Below are 13,873 nucleotides of genomic sequence, written 5' to 3' on the forward strand. Positions count from 1 at the left end.
CGCGTTAGCGAGCTTCGTAGTCCAGCACACACTGATTTAATCCTGGAAGTTAGCGCAATAAGAGATAATCTAGATTTGTAGCATACCCCCTAAATGCTTTACCAAATAAGGTGGAGAAAAAATACTTTGTTGTGCAGAGAATTGTAACTTTTGGTCGTCTTACACAAATCCTCTGAATCTGTACATTATTTTAATTTCCTATGAAGTGTTTAATATTCATACATGTGGCATTAAACAGCTGAACAATAAATACTTTCTTGGATTTATGAAATCCAGTGTAGCTCAGCACAGGCAACTGGTGGCCCCTTAGAGTAAACGCAAAAAACAAAATTATAGAAAACTATACTCAAAACGACAACAAAAATAAACAACTTCTCCAGAAACACACAAGGAAACGACTGAAATACACAAAATTGACTCATAACACAAATAATCACAACAAAACTACAAATAACTCCAAAAACACACAAAAGCCTTTGTTCTTTCCTGTTAACGCTCTGATAATTATTCTAAACTGACATGAATTTTGATAATGTCGCCCCTCAAGACCAAATCCAATTTTTGTGCCCCCACTGTGATAAAAAGCTCCTTTAGTTTGTATTACACTTATAAAATACAGTGTAACGGGTTGTATTTGGCCTGCTGGCTGTATGTTTGACACCACTTGGGATATTACTGGGTCTTGGGTTTGTCTTGTGGATTTATTACATGTTTGTAGATGTTTTCACATCATGCAGACATGCATTTGTATTTTCTATCTTAATCTAATCTGATCCCTCTTTTTCCAGTGATCTTGCTGTAATCTGGTGCAGAACATCTCGTTTATCTGAGGGTGTGGTTTGTGAAGGACAAACTCTAGTCTCCAGCTTCACCAACACTGACTTAACCCATGTGTTTTTGTTGATAAATGTGGACATCCAGTGAGTCCATGTTGACGTGTTACATTCTGGTGCTTTGGCAGAGCGTCAGTGTGAGAGATGATGTCAGTGTTCAGGCTCATCACGCTGTCTCTTTAACGCGATCACAGAAGCGGGGCAGGATCCTGGAGGCTCCTCTGCGCCAGCCTCACATTGAATGGAGTGTGTGTGTGTGTGTGTGTGTGTGTGAGAGAGAGAGAGAGAGATAGTGTGTGTGTGTGTGTGTGTGTGTGTAGGCAGCAGACTGTTCGCGGTGTGTGTGGGAGATGTGCAGCCGGGATGCGTCGCTATCCTCGGCTCGTGTAAAGGCGGATCTGAGCGCTCTGCCTGAGGTAGACTCCCTCTCTCCGCTTCGATGGTTCGCGGACCAAGACGTGGACCGAACGTGGATCAGCAGCTCTGATTAACGCGTCGACATCGACACACGGTCAAGATGGCAGCAGCTGTGCACGGACGGGGTGATTAAAGTGATGTGCAGCGCAGCGGTAGGTGAGGGCTGTACCGTGTCCGTGATGCGGGACCGCGGCACTGGTCGCTAGTGAAGGAACGCGGTTCTCGCTCCACGTTTCCCTGCAATGCCCTCAGTGCGGGGTGTGGGCCGTGCACCACAAAGGGCTCTGCTTTGTAAATCCATCGAATCCCCGTGAGGTGAACCGACGGACGGACACGTGTTGGGACATTTGCATAAAACCCGCACGGACACGAACACGCCCGCACACTCCATTGATGGAGTGCTTTTATAGCTCTTTGTGCATCGACTGACACATAACGACTCGAACATGGCTGAGGAGGCTCCGCAGAGCAGCAGCGAGCCGCCGCTCAACGTAGAAATAGACCCGGACTTCGAGCCCCAGAAGCGGCCGCGGTCCTGCACTTGGCCGCTGCCTCGTCCGGACTCTGGCTCCGGGAAGCCCGGGGCTAATGACGCTGACGTAATCCCCGAGGAAGAGGATGATGAAGGCGAGAGCCCGGAGAGCGGTGCTGAGCAGAAACCCAGCGGGGGTGTGGGTGTTAAGCCCCGCGGGGACGGCGGTGCCTCCACGTCCCAAACCGTGGAGCTCCAGCGGGGCCTCTTTGCGGAGGAAGCCGCAGACGGCTCGCCTTCATCGGCTCAGACCCCCCTGGCGACAACCCCCGGTAGCTCTGCCTCTCAGCAGCTGAGGAAGTCCTCTGCCCGCAGGAATGCCTGGGGCAACTACTCCTATGCAGACCTCATCACCCAGGCCATAGAGAGCACCCCCGAGAAAAGGCTGACCTTGTCCCAGATCTATGACTGGATGGTTCGGTCTGTGCCATATTTCAAGGACAAAGGAGACAGTAACAGCTCTGCTGGCTGGAAGGTGAGCAGTGACACATGCTGGTGCTGTCATCACAACAAAGACCATAGTGTGCACGCACGCGCACACATACACACACACACACAGACACTAGGGCTGGACGATATGGACCAATACACAAATTTCGATATTTTTTCCTCAAAATGGCAAAATACAATATAAATCGTGATAATTTTATTTCAAATGAAGTCTTACCAGAAAAAAAACAAAAAACAATTCTGGGTTAAATTTGCTGAAGCATAAATGCCACACAGGCACATTTATTAACAAACAGCTGCACAAGATGTGTTACTTTTAGCATTTTATCGTATATAGGACAGCACGTGCGAGTGAGTTCTGTAGTGTAGCTTGTTATGGGGAAGGTCTGGGTTAGGACGCACTCAGAAATCTCTCCAGCTGAGCTTTTCATGCTGTTCTGAGAAGATCTCGATATATTGCCCAGCTCTAACACACACACACACAAGGGGGTAGGAATGCATTTGTTGGTCTACTCACAGGTGGCTTTTGATTTTATTTCTAGTTATTATGAGTTTATCTGACGAGAAAAAAAAAACCCAAACCATAATGTGCATCAAATACACCTTACATATGTCTCTTTCTCTCCACCTGGTGCATTCATGAACTGCATCTCCCCATCTTCACCTGAGCTCTGCACCAGTTTAATATTCAGTATTAGTTTAGCCTGCATCAAACCAAACCAGTTCATATGGCATGGAATCAAGTCTCTGATGAAAGCTTTGCAGGATTTGCAGGGTGGGGGGTTAGGTTTGTAATCCTGCTGCAACTGTGGAGCAGAAGCTGTTTTTCTTGAATCATTGACAATCACATTCATGATTGTCCTGTTAAATGTTGAAAGAATTCCAGATGCACTTTAGGTTTGCTTGTTGATGCTTCAGGTTGTCGGTCTGATTCCATCCTTTTCTGAATGCTTTTGTCCAGTGGCTGCAGGCTGGCATTGACTGATGGTGTTCATGGTTAACTTCAGCGATTCTGACCTGTGTGACATTCAGACATTGCTTTATTTTTGGTAGGGCTGGGTAATTTTGCCTTAAAAAAAAACAACTTTTTTTTTTGAAGAAAAATTTGAGATTCAATTTTTTATTTTTTTTTAATGCACATAAAAATGACTGCAGACATCAAATATATTGTCAAAAGTGCAACTTTAATGCTGTGATTGTCAAGAGTTGAAATGCATAGAACAATCCTAAAATAAAAAGTAAATGAGTCATTCAATAATTTCAAGCTTTAACCCGGGTTTAAGCAAAAGTGCAACAGCAACTTCACTGTAGCTTAAATTTAATAACTGCATATTTTATAACATAACATTACAAAAAATAAAAAAAAATCTCTTCACTTAGCATCTCAGCATAGTGTGAATAAAAAATGAAACATACCTGTGGCACACATATAGCCTACTCAAAGGGTAAACAAAGAGGGGGCGGGCTCACATCGCACTATGGTAACCCACGAGGACGGAATGCGAGAAAGTCCGAAAAAACTGTGGTGGGGAAAAAAAAATATACATATATATATTTAAACTAGAATTTGCAAAATAAAAATCGTTTTGATCTACAAATTTGATTAATCGATTAAATTAATGTTTTTGCCCAGCCCTAATTGTTGGTATGTAATGTCCAAAAATGAGTGTAGGTTGTAAATGTCTTAAATGCCAGCTGGAATAGCACCAGACTCAATGACTGGCTTTAGTCTGTAACACCAACTCTGGCTTAATATTTTTTTCCTCATTTCACATCTCTTGTTGATCCCAAATCCAATCCTCAGCCTCTGAAAGGATGGCCGTCACCCAGCTGTGTGCCACTCTCTTTTCATGTGGCGGGGCACAAGAATCAGTCAGCTGACTATAAATTATGTAGGTCAATGTGTAGCAGTGAGAGAGAGAGAGCGACTCAGTGTTACTGTGGATGTGACTGAACTGGAATGGCTCCAGTGGCTGCTCACATCCAGGCTTTGCTCAAAGGCTGCTGCAGCACTGCTGTGACAGGGTGGGGGGAGGGGACGATAGGGGTTTGCACTTTGTGATAGTGGCTCATATCGTGGGTACCTGTGCTGCCTTTCTCTACCACAATGATTTCCTTTAGTCCCTTGGGTCACATCTTTTTCAACCTCTAACCAGAAGGCAACAGAGCTGTGTAGCAGTAGTATTATTTATTAAAATTCTAATTCAGAACGCACAATAGTGAACTGTTTATTACGGGGTTGATGTGCCAAAGAAAACTGAATGAGATGCTTGTCTTTTTAGAGCCTGTTGTAATGCAATACCATTCAATCCAGCAACGCCACAATTTACAGCCTCATAAATGTCCACAGAGTCAAAACCGGCTCTGCATAAACTGAGGATTTTTAGTCATTGCAGAGCAGCTGCATTGTTGGATTGAATGAAACAGGTGGTTTTATTTAGTTTGGTTTTTCTCTGCGTAATACTGCCAGAATAAGCTTACACTGTTTTATCCACAATAATCCAATATTATTTTTGGGTTTAAGGCAGTCTTTGTTATACACATCTATAGATTTGGATTTAGAGCCCGAACAATATGGGATTTTTAAGGCCGATACCAATACTGGGTGGTGTAAAAAAATACAATATTGGTCAATAATAGGGATGCACCAAAATAAAAAATTTTTTAGCCGAAACCGAAAATAAGAAAAAGAAAGTCGAAACACCGAAAGAAATGATTTTGACAATTATTAGTACCATTGCATTTATGGCTCTAAATGTGTACTAACCTCACAAAAATTAAAGCTATGCAGTTGTATAAATGATATTAATGCTTTAAAGAATAAATCAGTAGAAAATGTGAAAATGTTTATTTTGCACTGACATTCCAACAATGCAAAATATCAAATAAAATGTTTAACTTGACCCTGCTGGTATATTAATAATATTGTACAGACATATAACTGACTGAGCGGCTGAAAGAAAGTCAAATTTAATGTTCTCTAATGAAAACACAAAGTGTTGACGGAGGGCTACACATAACTAGTGACGCAATAAGATAAAACACACTTACGTGCTCCGTCTCAAATGCCACTCAGAAAATTCTTTAGTGCTCAGATGTATGGAAATACACTCTGTGATTCCATGGACAAGTTGGCCCAAGGTGGCAGAGACCCGACCGCCTCCGCTGACCCACCTTCCGCCTGGCGCCGGACACCACCCCGCGTATGCCGGGTCGCCCCCCGGCCAAGGGGGCCAACGACAGCGGCGAGGCCAGGTAGTAGGAGGGGAGCGCGCCGGGCCTCTGGCGGCAGCCGTGGCCTGAGCACAGCCCTGCTTCGCACACCAGCCCAACCGACCCAGCCCTTAGAGCCAATCCTTATCCCGAAGTTACAGGTCAACTACTGTCTGCATACACAATCGAAAGACCAGTGAGGCTCGCCCGACTGACTGATTTTTGCGACAGTGCAGCGGCGCGTGTTGCAAAACTCAAGCAGAGCAGATTCACGCGAGAAAAGTAGTTTGTGCATCTGTAGCGGTAGATTGGAGAAGTTATAACTGGAGAGTTGTGGTTGTAAACGAACATTTACACAAGTAATTAAAAAAACGTGAACAAATGTTGGATTACAAGTTTGCAGCTGTAATTTTATTTGTGTAAATATCAGTCTATACATTGTTTTCCCATCGTTTGTGACAAAATTAATTTCACGTGTGGATTTTTTTTATACACAAGCTCAGATCACATTCTACAAGCTCTCCCATTTTGCAACATATCTACCTTCATAGCCTTGGGCTAGTTCAGGGTGATTAGATTTATTGTAAAAGAGCAATGAGATACCTGAGTCACGTGTGCTTTGCTGCAAGAGATGAAAGTGGTTGCTGCTGCTAATCCTTTAAATGGCTTGAACCAATGGCTTTCCTGAAAGTTTTGTCAGTGGGTTTTTCATTGACTCGTTATCACATTCAATGAAAACCGCAGGCCAAGCACTAGAAAGCTGGACAGCCACATTCTCCACCAGTGCCTTTTCTGTCTTCATCTCTGTGTGTTGAGCTCCTTCGATTAGTTTAATCTTCTAAAAGATTAATTCAAAAAGGACTTTGATTTACCCACGTTAATTCAAGCTTAGAAGAATTAAGCTGGACCCTCCCTTAGTGAAGATGGCCTTTGCATTGCAGAGATAACTGCGGTTCTTTCAGTTACTTAAGAATGCAGGCTCTAGCTGTTTAATTTCGTCCATGGTTAGGAACATCTCCAGGGAAGTCCTGTAGATCTTTCTTAGCAGCCAGAAATAGGTCACAACGCGAGGCGCAAAGAAGAGACTGCATATGTTTCCTATGCTACCAGTACCAGGGTTCTATGTGAACTTTCAAAGTTTACTTGTCATGTAGGGAAGGTAGGGCATCCAATCAATTTTTTTCAGACAACCAAACTATATATCACTAACCATTCAGTCATAGAAAGGGGGAAAAAAATTGATTCACATGAGAATTGCGATTCTAATCATCCAAGAAAATCCCCAACATTTATTTTTTTGCAACATACAAGATAAAAGACAGGGACAAACAGCAATGTGATAACCCCACAGCATACACCCAGAGAACAATGGGATGAAGAGAGGACAAATGTATATTAATAACAAAATAAGATAATAAGAGTAATAAAAATTCTACATTGACTCAGCCGGCAGCCCCAGCGCCCTAAGAGGCTGAGGGCCCAACCCAGCAGACACGAGGGGGTCACGGTACCCACCTCCCCCCCAGGCCCCCTCCACTCTTTTTCTTTTTTTGTATACCTTGAACTTATTCTTGTACTCACTGAGAGTTGAGACATATTTCTGGAAGAAAGGGGCAGCTGGCCTAAGCTTTTATTTAGGCAACTTTATTTATGCAAGTTATTTATTGTACAGTAAGTAAGTTTTTATTTGTTTAGCATGAATACATGTTACCTTGTCTTAACTTTGCTTTTGTGTGATTACATCATTGGAATCAGTTTATACAAAATTATCTTATACAAACTGTATTGTTTTGATGCAATAATTTGCCTTAACACACTATGCATTGTATCAATTTTTGAATCGAGAATTGGTTATAATGTGCACGTGTTACTATCATTTTGCCTTGGAATCTCATCAAGAAGATATTTGTGTTCCCATCAAAAACTACCAAAGTATATAAATCTATACATATTGGCTTATGACATAAAGAATGGCTGGTGACAGAGGGTAACCTAGAGCTGACAACTGATACATAATAAACAAATTAAAAGCTGATAATTTTTTTTAATTAAGTTAAAAATAAGCAGTTTCTAATAATTCTCCTTGTAAAATTTAAAAAAGGTGATTGTAATACAATCAATGAACAAAAAACTTGTTTTTTTCCTGTACAGTATTTTTCCCCTTCTATAATTATCTTATATTGTGTCTCTTTACAAATGATTCAGTAACAAAATGTCACCAAACTTATTGATTAAAGTCAAACAAAACAAACTGCTTACATTTGGGGGTTCTCTACCACCAGGCCGGGATCAGTACTGCGCCGTGCAACCGCGAATAATGCAAAAACTGACCGCTATGAACTTAATCTCAGGTGCAATGCGGAAATGAGGTGGACGCACAAAGAGATGCGTGCACCTCATTTCAGCATTGCATCTAAGGACAGAATTGAAATGTCCGATTTGAAAGATGAAGTGTATTGAACCTGGCTTCGCTCTTGAATCAGAACCTCCCTTTGGTTGGTGTAAAAGTTGTCTGTGGTGCTGTTACGGCCCCCTCTAGGATTTCTTGTCAAACGCTGGAGGGGCTGTTACATAAGACACCAAAAATAAATAAAGTGTTAAAGTATTTTTTTTTACATACATTTCTTAAGAAGTAGCAACAAAATCAAAATAACTCAAAGAAACAAAGGAACTGGAGACCCTGACCAAACTGAACAAAAGTAGAGAGGACACTGAGGCAATCTTATACAGGGCCGTCACACCCAGCATCCACCCTCTAATTTACAAAAATGTACAAAACACTAAATCTATACTAAGTAACACATAAACAGAACTACCAGTAATCTCCAGATTACTGGTAGTTAAAATAACAAACTCAATTGTTGAGTAGGGAGCAGAAGAAGAAACTCTCCCCACATGTCTGCGGCTGGCCGAATGTTGTTGTTCCTCTCTTCTTCTGGTCCTTTCAGCCTTTTATACAGCTCCTCCTCCCTCTCCACCTGATTACTAATCTGAATCAGGTGTTTTAGGTAAGAGGGAGGACATGCTAAGAGGCCACGAGGCACCAGCCGTAACACCCCCCACTGTTAAAATTGTGAATAAGGAGCCTGGCTTCAACATTCACATAGGCCATATTTACATGGGAGCTTTAATTCCCCTTGAATTCAGAATAAAAGTTAATTCCTTTTTAAACTGACCTTGTAAACATTTAATTCAGAATGCAAATGTAATTCCAAATTAAACTTAAATCCGAATTAGGTTTGTTGTGTGGTTTTTTTTTTTCTTTCCCCAATAGACGTGAATTTGTCACGTTCGCTCTCTGTCCTATCAGAACCCTTCCCAACCCCCAGACCTAAAGCAGAGTTGAATAAAGCTAAATAAACCTGTTTTCCTTGTAAGCCTCAATTTGGAATTACTATTTCTATGTAAACATGAAGTAGAACACTTTCATTCCAAATAATTTAATTTGGAATAAATAATTCAGAATTAAAAAAAAACATCATGTAACCGTGGCCATACAAAACTAAGGTCCTTGAGGTAATCTAATGAGTAACTTATTCTCCTGAAAAACAAAACAAAAGGTGAGTGAACAGACAGCACGGAACTAAACTGGAAAACAAGGCGTCGAAACAAAGTGTGCCAAATTAATGCACACAAACCAAAGATGGGGAATGAAATAAATCAATGCTAAGGCTTGGACCACTGCTGTGCTTTTGGCTCGCGAGCTTTCAATTGGAAGTGTTGGTGCAAAAACCTGCTCTCAGAGCTGGGGGGGATTGGTAAACAGACAGCGGTTCATTTGAACTTGGTCCAGCCGAGCTCTAAATAAGTAAATTTTCTTTGGAAATGTTTTGGTTTTATTAAGATCAAACTCTGAAAGAAGACGTAGCGGAGCATCTCATTTGGGATGCAAGGGACGATGCCTCCGAGATGAGGTGCCTTTGCTGGGCAAACAATCACATTAACCTACATATACTCTGACAGAATCAATTTAAGAAAATTAGGCAAATGCTCTTGAAAAAGCAATTCTATTTTACTTCATGATAGATGACAGTCAGCATCGTGGTAAGCATATCCACCCTCAGCAGTAAATAGTGTTTGTGTTTTCAAGAACTTCAACAAAAAGGGAATGATGAAAACCGTTTTCTATGGAACTGTTTCAAGTGTAAACACTGGAGCACATGTGCAAAAGATGTAATAGTGTCACGTGGGTGTTGCATGGCTTAAATGCAGCACAGCTGCTACAAAAACAGTTCATGATGTCTTTTTTGAAGACCTCAGCAGTAGCAATGAGACGTGGTTCAGAACAAGTTCTATGATTTGAACCCAGTCTCCTGTCTGGGACATAACATAATGATACAGTCTGCTATAAGTGTTTCTTTCCTCTAAACCAGCGGCTCCCAACCCTTTTTGTCTCATCATGTCCCCCCGAGCCTCTTTTCAAATTATGAGGACCCGCTCATCACAACAGTTGGAGGCTACCTCTTGTTTTATTTACATGTTAACATGATGCCAGGCTTCTCTGAAGTATCTTTTGGAGCTGGAACAACATAGTAACTGGTACAGGTCAACATATTTGGTTTACCCATACTTGGTATGGGTTCTTGTCGTTTCCAGTGAGTACGAGCATACTCGAAATTATTAACATGGTACGACTCTTAAAGTCATTACTTTAATTTAATATTTTTCCAATGATTTAAAAGAAAGTTGTATTAACAACTTTATCAACAATATTAGTCTTTCATTGGTCTGTAGAATACTGAGGTGGAAATGGGACTCTTTCATTGGTTGAGAATTGCCAATATATAAGGTGATACAACTCGTATTTACTCGTAAAACTAAGGAAAGAACTCATTTCAAGTGTGCATTAATAATGTAAATTGGTGAATATATTTGCTTAAATATTCATTGAGCACAGTCTCCAAGTAATTAATACTTCCTAGTCCCCCCTGCAAGGTGTTGAAGTACCCCCAGAGGTACACATACACCATGACAGCAAACTGCTCTAGGCTTTCCTCAGGACTAGTGTCATTCCATCTATTGAGTATATTATGATAAGCTTTTTCCACATATTTTAGAAAGGGGAATATTACTATGGTTTGTTTTATTTGATATTAACTTGAATGTTTTGGATTTCCCTTTTCAGAATTCTATCCGACACAACTTGTCCCTCCACAGTCGCTTCGTCAAAGTCCAGAATGAAGGGACAGGGAAAAGCTCCTGGTGGATGATCAATCCTGAAGGGGGTAAAGGAGGCAAAGCACCAAGACGACGGGCTGTTTCAATGGATAACAGCAAGTACATCAAAGGAGCTCGAGGTCGGGCCACTAAGAAGAAGGCGTCGCTACAGGCTGCTCAGGACGGCAGCTCAGAGAGTTCTTCAAGCCTCTCCAAGTGGACAGGGAGCCCCACATCCCGCAGCAGCGACGACCTAGACGCCTGGACAGACTTTCGCTCCCGAACCAACTCCAATGCCAGCACACTCAGCGGACGACTGTCCCCAATCCTCGCCAACCTAGAGCTGGATGAGGTGCCTGACGATGACTCGCCTCTTTCTCCAATGCTGTACTCCAGCCCCAGCAGCATGTCCCCGTCCACAGGGCCCACCGGGCTCTCCGACCTAGCAGGGACCATGAACCTCAACGACGGGCTTTCAGAAAATCTGATGGATGATCTTTTAGACAATATCAGCCTGACAGCATCCCAGCAGCCTCCTCCTGGAGAGGAAGACAGCGGAGCCAATGGTCAGGGCAGCTCAGTGTTTACCTTCAGCTGCTCGGGCAGCAGTCTGGGCAGCCCCTCTGGCAGCTATGGACCCAATGCTCTCTTCAGTCCTCCGTCCATCACAAGCCTTCGTCAGTCTCCAATGCAGACCATTCAGGAGAACAAGCAGACCACCTTCTCTTGCATCCCACATTTCAATGACCACCAGACACTGCAGGATCTGCTTAGCTTGGACTCCCTCAGCCCCAGTAACGTCATGCTCACCCAGTCTGACCCTCTGATGTCCCAGGCCAGCACCGCCATCGCTCTGCAGAACTCCCGCCGGAATGCAATGCTCCTCCGCAAAGACCACTTGTTGGTGAACCACTCCAGCGCGGGTCAGGCCCAGAGCTCTTCTGTGTCTGTTTGGCAAGCAGGCTTGTCGACCTCTGACAACGGTGCCAGCCACGCCAACGCCAAGCTCCCGCATGTGAAGTCTCCAAGTAAGCTCACCTCTATGCAGCTCGGTTCCAGTTTGTCGAGCCAGGACCTGGACCTTGACGTGTTTAACGGCAGTCTGGAGTGTGACATGGACTCCATCATTCGCAATGAACTGATGGATGCCGATTGCCTTGACCTAAGCTTTGACTCCCGCCTCACCTCCACCCAGAACAGCAACAGGAATTCCGGCAGTTTTCCCAAACAGACATCCCCTCAGAGATGGGTGCCAAGCTGAGAAGGCGTGGAAGTGACATTAAAGGGGAACGTTTAGACCCGCGGTCCATTTTCCTGCATTGTGCTACTAGAGGGAAAATCACTATCTGAAATTGTTTATATGTGGTCATTTTCCATTGTTTTGTTTTTTACCATGATGCATTACATTTGGTACTGTATTTGAATTGTCTAAGAGACACATCAGTATGTTCACAGTGGAGAGAGAAAAGCGATTCCTTTTAATAAAGATCGATGCATGAACAACAGCGGTGATCATGCATTACCTTATCGAAAGCATCATCTGGTGTCGGCACTCTCAGGGAATCACTCGTATCACCAAGTGATACAAGAAACTGAGGATGAATTTAATTTCCCTCGCTTCCTTCTCTTACCACTTCTCACACCAACATTTTTTGCCAAACCAGCCGTCAGCCTGAAGTGGACTCACGGCCTGTTTACAGAAAAAGCTGCAGAGAATGTTGCACCCTTATGTTCCAGTGGAGGATACTTGATCAGCTTTTGTTTTTTAGTTTTCCTTGAGAGACAAACACCAAATATCAATCTGTAGAGGTTAATGTCATGAAAATGTGAACTGATCTACATTGTGTGGTTTTTGTATGCAGTGTTTAATTTCAACACACTCCCCTGTGGATTTTAGTGATTATACCTGTGAACTCTGTTCTTTTTAAAGAAGTACGTAGCTAAACTGTCGTTCCTGTTTCTACTGCATATTCATTTTCACCGTTTCCTCACGTTTTCTCTTCCACTTGCCACAATGTTTGGAAGTACTGCTCTGTGCACAGATATTGGGACCTGGTTTAGCTGTAGTCTGACACCATTTCATGGCTAGACATTTTGGGAATAAAGTAACCACACTTGCAGACTTGGCACTTCTTATTAACAGTGGTTTTGGTGTACGTTTTGAAAGGTTTTCTTGGTGCTATACACATGGAAATATTAATAGGGAGTGACTTGAGACAGAATAATGCCTGTTATCAGCACTGTAGCAGGTGCTGGTGGTAAAATGGGGTGTTAAGCCCTGGTTGAGGAATATGTTTTGTTTTTGAGCCAAATTTGCCATTATTAGAAAAAGAACCCACTGTATTTTAAAAATTGCCAAAACCGTTTTGCATTAAAAGAAGTAGTAGCAGATGGATATATAATGTATATATGAAGAACAAATAAGACAGAAAAGCAGCTTTTCATGGCAAGAGCTGGATGTATCTATGTTTTTAAAGAAGCTAGAAAAATACTTGTTTTTTTCTCCATTGCAATATTTAATTTCCCCTCCTATAGTGTGGATTAAAGCTGTGCTTGGTGGGATCTGATGGTAAATGTACCTAAAATTAAGTGTATCCATTGGTGTTTGTAAGGAAATTTAAATGTTAGATTGTGCTGCGTGAACCCAATGAAATATTGAAACACGTTAGACTATAAATAAATTTCATGTTTCCTAAATCCGTGATTCCAAATACAATGATGCTGTTTATTGTGGATAGGTTTTTAATCTTAGCTTTCTTCCCCCCCAGGCTCAATCTTACTGCCATAATGGCATTTTCTATTTTCCTGATGCTCCTACGAAAACATCCAGTTGTAATTCTACATGTTCTCCTGGTTTAATCTGAGATGATGCATGTAAATAAAGCTTAAAGAACAGCCGAAAAAGAGTCATCTGTTGTCAAGCCTGGTCTTTCTTTCAGTTCCCTGGAGGAATGGCAGAGCTGCAGAATTGACTCTGCAGGCAGTAAGAAGGTGGTTTGCTATTGGATAATCACATCTTGAGCCAGGGACCAATCACACACTGTATCCAAGAAGAATGGACCTGCTGAGATGAGGTGTAGCATGTTAAGTGCAGGAGCTGTGATTGTTCCGACTTCTGAACAAATCATTTCCCACGTTCGCCTTTCATTTTGAATGACGTGTGTTATGTCTGTGTGCTCTGTAGAGAGTGTGTAATCTGTACGACTGAATGAAGTGATATTTCATCTCAGTTGAAGGTGGACCGCAGTAAAACATTGGAGCCCCCTAGAGC

The 13,873-nt window shown here is 42.4% G+C and overlaps 1 protein-coding gene across 1 annotated transcript; it reads left to right on the top strand.

The window, feature by feature from the left end:
- Nucleotides 1-1,022: 1,022 nt before the first annotated feature.
- Nucleotides 1,023-13,493, top strand: foxo3a (forkhead box O3A). Its single transcript, XM_028438632.1, has 2 exons — nt 1,023-2,257; nt 10,571-13,493. Exons 1-2 carry the CDS (start codon nt 1,697-1,699, stop codon nt 11,861-11,863), a joined length of 1,854 nt encoding a protein of 617 aa, XP_028294433.1. The 5' UTR covers nt 1,023-1,696; the 3' UTR covers nt 11,864-13,493.
- The last annotated feature ends 380 nt before the right edge of the window (nt 13,494-13,873 follow it).

The sequence above is a fragment of the Gouania willdenowi genome, chromosome 22 (assembly GCF_900634775.1).
Source record: "Gouania willdenowi chromosome 22, fGouWil2.1, whole genome shotgun sequence".
Lineage (NCBI taxonomy): Eukaryota > Metazoa > Chordata > Actinopteri > Blenniiformes > Gobiesocidae > Gouania > Gouania willdenowi.